This window comes from Acanthisitta chloris, unplaced genomic scaffold, assembly GCF_000695815.1.
Source record: "Acanthisitta chloris isolate BGI_N310 unplaced genomic scaffold, ASM69581v1 scaffold27430, whole genome shotgun sequence".
Taxonomy (NCBI): domain Eukaryota; kingdom Metazoa; phylum Chordata; class Aves; order Passeriformes; family Acanthisittidae; genus Acanthisitta; species Acanthisitta chloris.
In genome coordinates this window covers 34,514-40,513 of record NW_008652621.1, presented here as the reverse complement: position 1 = coordinate 40,513, position 6,000 = coordinate 34,514, and the positions used below count along the sequence as shown (strand labels likewise).

General features: G+C 40.1%; 1 protein-coding gene across 1 annotated transcript in view; it reads right to left on the bottom strand.

The window, feature by feature from the left end:
* Positions 1–6,000, bottom strand: part of TTC39A (tetratricopeptide repeat domain 39A) — a 35,643-nt gene that overhangs the window by 4,043 nt on the left and 25,600 nt on the right. Inside the window, exons 14-15 of the mRNA XM_009077943.1 lie at positions 5,157–5,277; positions 2,492–2,603 (exon numbers count right to left, since the gene is read on the bottom strand). Of these exons, the coding sequence (XP_009076191.1) occupies positions 2,492–2,603; positions 5,157–5,277 (233 nt within the window). The remainder of the gene's footprint in view (positions 1–2,491; positions 2,604–5,156; positions 5,278–6,000) is intronic.

Sequence of the window (6,000 nt, the reverse complement as noted above, 5' to 3'; positions counted from 1 at the left end):
GGGAAACTCTTACAAAGGTAAGTGTAAGCACAATCCATTTACTGATACACAGGGCAGAAGGAACTAATTGGTGAATTGAATTTAATGCAGAGACAAAGAGATATCAGCCTTTTCATAAATCAATCAAACTTTGTCCAAAAGTTGTTGAGATGTTCTTTTCCTTCTCCCACAGAAAGACTATTCCACTATTGTTCTGATACCTAAAAACTACTTTAAGGTGTCCATTTTGTAAATACTGAGGTCCAGTTTATAAATCTCTCAACCTTATGCCTTTATTGTGCCCTTCTTCTCCTTCCTTGATTTCTAGCCACATGGCCTATTTGTAGGCCATTCTCCACCTTGTTTGGCTAAACACAAATATATGAAACTTTGCAACCTGACCCTCACATCTCCTCATCTTCTTACCATACCTTCTTTACACCTCTTTCGAGTTTATACTTCTGAGTGCCCAGTGTCTCACCAGTACCTGGTTCAAAGTCATTACTATCAACACTTTCTCTCCACCAGAAGATTTCTGCACAACACACTTCAAAGAAAACATCTGGCTTTTTCATAATCAATCCACGTAGGCAGCTTAATCTTAAAGTTTACAAGCAAAATCTTCTCTTGCTTGCTCATTTCCAATACATGAAACACTAACTAGAAAGAATTCCTGCAAAACATGCAATACTGCATCTCGTGCTATTGAATTTCATCCTGTTTTCACTACTCCAAACCTTATCTGGTTCTTCATTTATTACTCCAGCTGATTAAATGCTGACACATACTGCATGAAACAGCTGCTTCCCTTAGGACTGTGCAGTTGAATGCCTTGGTCAGTCCTACAATTGGAGTTGCTCCTCTTGCTAAGACCCATAGTGGCCCCTACATACAAAACAAATCCCAGGGGAGATGCCCAAAGACTGTGCAGCAAACTGATTTAGAAGGAACAGGGAAAAGGGCAAAGGTTGACACACTAAGTATGTGCACAGTGAGATGACTCAGGGCCACAGAAGTGTTACTTCATAACAGAAAAAGAAGAGGATCAGTTGTCTCTTCTGGACATTTGTCCCAAGAACACATTCACATGCATTTATTTCCTCTACTTCTATCCTGCAAACTGATCTGGATTGTATGAGCAAACATTTAGGGACCTATCCTACATGCAAATCTGATATGCATAACTGTATTTCTAGATGTTACTTCCACAGTCTTCCTTTTACATCTTAAATGGTGTAACACTGATAGGAGCACATCCTTGGATTCATCACTTTACACTGTTCAGATTCTTCCAACACAGAGAAAATAATTGAATACACAACAGCTTAGCCCCAAACACTGTCAGACAATCTCAAGGAAAGCACAATGCCTGGAAACAGCACGTCAATATCAGGAACAGGCAACACTTCAGATTGCTGGTGTGTTTCAAATACATCCCACTTTTTGATTACATGTCCTCATAGTGTTCTGTAAACATCAATCAGCTACAAATCCCTGTAAAATTCAGCCTTATCCACAATTTGTCAACTAAGGGAAAAAAGGGAGCAGAGAAATAATTTGCTTCATCCAAAATAATTTAACCAAATGGGTGACAAAGAAGGTCAAAGGGTCAAAAGCCTTTTCTAAAATATCACCTTCACTGAAAATATCTTCCTGTTTTCTCTTTCAATTAACTAAAATCAGACAGTTTTAGCCAGTCTTTCAGGCAGCTCTTTCAAGTCTTGTGTAACACATTGTGCACAGGAAGACCAAGGCCCTAGAAAAGACTGCAATGCAGTATTTTAGCCTACATTCCTTTGTCAACAGGGGCCTGCTCCTTTTGCAGAAATGTGGTATATAATAGTAATAAGATCAAATATTGAGCAAGGGAAAATTCTGTGAGAAAGGCTGTGCAAACTGGTTGTACTCCCATAGGAGCTGCGAAAGACTGACAAGAAATAAACATCAATTCAACCTTCTCACAGATAGCTAATTAATATACAGACAGAAAAATGTGGTAGCAGAGCCTGTTGCAGTTCAATCCTACCTGATGCTCATTCACAGTGCAAAGGAAGCCCATTCCTGACTTCCCAGATTAGATTTCTATAGCATACTGGTGACACCAGACCATTCAGCGCAAGGTCACACCATAAACTGACAGCACTTTTACAACAGAAGACCAACTCATCTCCTGTTTATCCTTCAAAACTGAAATACTGTATCTGAGAGTAAGAAAGCTTCATGATCCAAGTCATTAAGATAATGCATATACTTATTTTGATCTAGCAAAATAAACAACCTTTAATACCTGTCATAAACCATTCCTAGCACACATTTGTGGATGGAAAATCACTTGCTATTATTGTAAGTTATTGCTATATTCAAAAGAAAAATTATTCCTATCTGCATAAACAGATAAACAGATCATTCCATGATTCGATTAACTTTACTAATGAGTGTCTCTCTTTATTCACAGATGGTATCTTTAGCTATTGCACTCTAAAATACCTGCTCAAAACCTATCACTGATTACCTGAACTTCTTGCCAATGCTTCTTCTGCTTCAATTAAAGTCTCTAACATGCCTTCTGTTAAGTTGGGACATTTTCCAATTACAGCATAGCCATTCCAGATATACATCATTTCCTAGGGTCAGGGAGAAATGACAGCATCATTAATTCCAGCACTGGATAAATGTAGTTGTCAAACACTTTAGTTTATCTCAGCATGACGAAAAAGTTACAGATTCCTTGAATAAAGTCAGTTTGTCAAAACATATTTTCATTGCAACTGAAAACCTGTTACATTGGTCTTCAGAACAAATTAGCCCTGGAAAACAACTAAGGAGCAATTTACTACACACAGTGCAAGGGGGATTACTTGAACAGAATGTAAACACAATCTCTCTTACAGTTGAGGCAAGTACCAACAAAACAGACTTAAACCATTCATGGCACATGGCTAACTGTCCCTTCACTAAGGTCTCCTCCTTTTCTTCAGTGTAATTTTAGCCAAAGCAGTAACAACCATAAATAACTGTAGTGCATTGCTTCCAAAGAAAAAATATGAAATGGCAGCACAACAAAACAAAACAGAAAAAAAACAAAACCCCTAACCTTTAAGCCAAGCTTCAAATAAACCAACAGAATTTTAGAGTTGAACTGTAAACCTCTTACACTCCTCAGGTTTATTTGATGCTCCCACAGAAAGTAACTTCTTTCTCATTCAGCTTTCTTAGAGTAAATTCTACTATTGGCTGAATTCCTATTTGTTATTGAATTCTCTCAGAGTGTATCACCAGATCAAGAGTGCTCATTGCTATCAGCAACCACAAAGTTAAAGATGGAAATATTATATGGACTTAAGATTGGTCTTTGTGACAAGTTATTTAATTACAGAATATCCTGAGTTGGAAAGGACCCACACGCATCATCAAGTCCAGCTCCTGGCCCTGCACAGGACCACCCCAAGAATTCCACCAGATGCCTGAGAGCATTGTCCAAATGCTTCTTGGAACTGTCAGGCTTGGTGCTGTGACCACTGCCCTGGGGAGCTGTTCTTGTGCCCAAGCACCGGCTGGGGGAAGAACCATTTCCTAATATCCAACCTAAACCTCCCCTGACACAGTTTCATGCCATTTCCCCAGGTCCTGTCACCAGAGAGATCAGTGTCTGATCTATTTTTTCTATTTATTTATACAGCCTAGTCTGTGTTTGATAATTCAAAGCTTTTCAATAATATTTTGGTACAGAATAACTGAGTTCTGGAAGTACAGCACAGAAAGCTGTCAGGCTAGAATAGATGAAACAGCATGTTAACCCCAGCCACTGTTGCTTTCACCATCGGGTCTCTATGGATTGGAAAACTTGTGCTGAGCTTACTGTACCTAGTGCAGATTCATTAACTTGGTTTTGAGACAGAAGTATTCAAACCACATTCACTCTAGGCTAAATCCCCGAGCTAAGACTTACTTGAGGACTCAACGCTTCTCAGCAAGTCCCTTGTTAATGAAAAGAAAAATCCTGGAGATGAGATTCTGCCCCCAATTCCACATCCATAAAATGCTTTTATCTGTTCAGCTGCGGCATCTGCTGCCTCGGAAATGCAACTGCATAGCAGCCAAGGACACAGTGCCTGGCTGCTCCAAGGAGAGCTCCTGGTACAGAAACCTGCTCTGCCAAAATCCCACTAGGACAGCCCAGCCAAACCCCAGGTGTGTACACTTCTTCCTCTCTGAAACCTGAAAGGCACATCAAAGTAACCTAATTATTTCTCTCACTTCAGTCTTATTAGTGGGACGTGGCCCCTGAGGAATACCCACACTCTGCTGTAACAACTCTCTTTCTTCAGGAAGCACAGTGTCATACCCACTGGTGGCCTGGGAAGTGGCTACTCACTGGGGTCTCCAAAGAGGCTCTCCTTGTTCCAGCATTTTTTTATTTACTAATTTTTCATCTCTTTCTTAAACACAACAGCTCAAAGCTGCAAATGTTAACACCACTGCATTGGGCAAACCTGTGGACTCAAAATCCTTTAATGTTCTTTGTAGACAGATTTCTGTAAGTGCACCATGAACAAGGTGCCTCCTGCAGCTGTTCTAGTCTGGCCACAGGGAACTGGCCAGCATTACAGGGCAAAAAAACCCAACTTGAAACAAACCAATCATCAGTTGCAATGGTTTTCTGGAGTGGCCAAAGGATTCGGTTGTTTCATCCCAGCACCCATGAACTGCTCTGGAGAGCACCAAATTGCAAACATTCAGGGGCACATTAAATAGCTGCTTACATGCACTCCCCAATTCTTACATTGTTTTCTTGACACCCCCTTACTTGTACCTTAAAGTCTTCTGTTAGCAAATGACACATGACAGAAGAGACCTAGGGCAAAGTTCCTCAAAAGGGAACCCAAAGAAAGCTGTTGGCAGCACGCTAGTCTATAGCTGGAATAATGAGTTACACATGCAACACATTTACGTGTCACAAACAGCTGGCTGAGTTCCCTGTGGCTGGTGCATGCCCCAGTTTTACAGCATTCCTCACATTCATTTGGCTTTGCTTTGGGAACATTCCAGTCTCCTGCAGAGGTTTTACCTTAGAAACATGGAAAGATACTATACTAATTATCCTGGGTTTATTGCTATAAATTCAAAAGATGTTGAAAAGGGTAAAGTGTGTGTGTCTGTGGATACTTCTGACTTACCAAAGGCGGAACAGGCAAAGGAATGGGGTTTGAGGAAAGATACCGTCGTGCTTTCCGAATTGCAAACTTTTCTGTAGGCAGAGATTTCCCTGCAATTTTCAGTTTCAGACTGGGAACAATCCTGAAAGTTTAAAGGAAAACATAAGGAATTCTTCCTCTGTGAACCTCTGAGAAAAAAACAAAACAACCAACCAACATTCAAACTTAAAAAAAGAAAATCAAACCAAGGAGAACTTAAAAAAGCTGTTACACACTGGGCTACTGCTACCTCTGGGGAAGCTGAGCAACACATACTCACAAAAGCTGTCTTTATGCAGGGCACGTTTATCTCTAGGCTTCCTCTTTAATCAAGCAGGAGGAGAGGGACTCTTCCCCACTGAAAGATTAAATTAGATGATGCACCTAACTTATAAAAGGGCTCATCTCTCTTCACAGACTAAGAAAGAGGCAGGCTACCTTTTGTCAGTCTTCCTCAATTCTCCCAAAGATCAAACCTATTCACTTCATAATGAATCCCACATTCAGTGAAAATTGCTTGCAATGATTATAAAAGATAGAGAGATCCTGAGCAGTATCATGCTGTAAGCACATTCAAAAATATGTAGGTTATTTTATATAAAAACTGTCAACCCTAAAGTAATCAAATTTTCTTTGCCCCAGAAAAGTTTAGGTATTTTTGAGCTTAAACATTCCAATCAGGTTATCTCATTGTGTTAATAACCCATGGATTCACTCGCACATTTAACTACTTCTTACTCCTCTTGGACTCAAAGCCAAAGAATCGAGTTGTGCTCACGCTCCCTCTAAGGAGGCACACACACATCTTGCAGCACAACCCATTGAA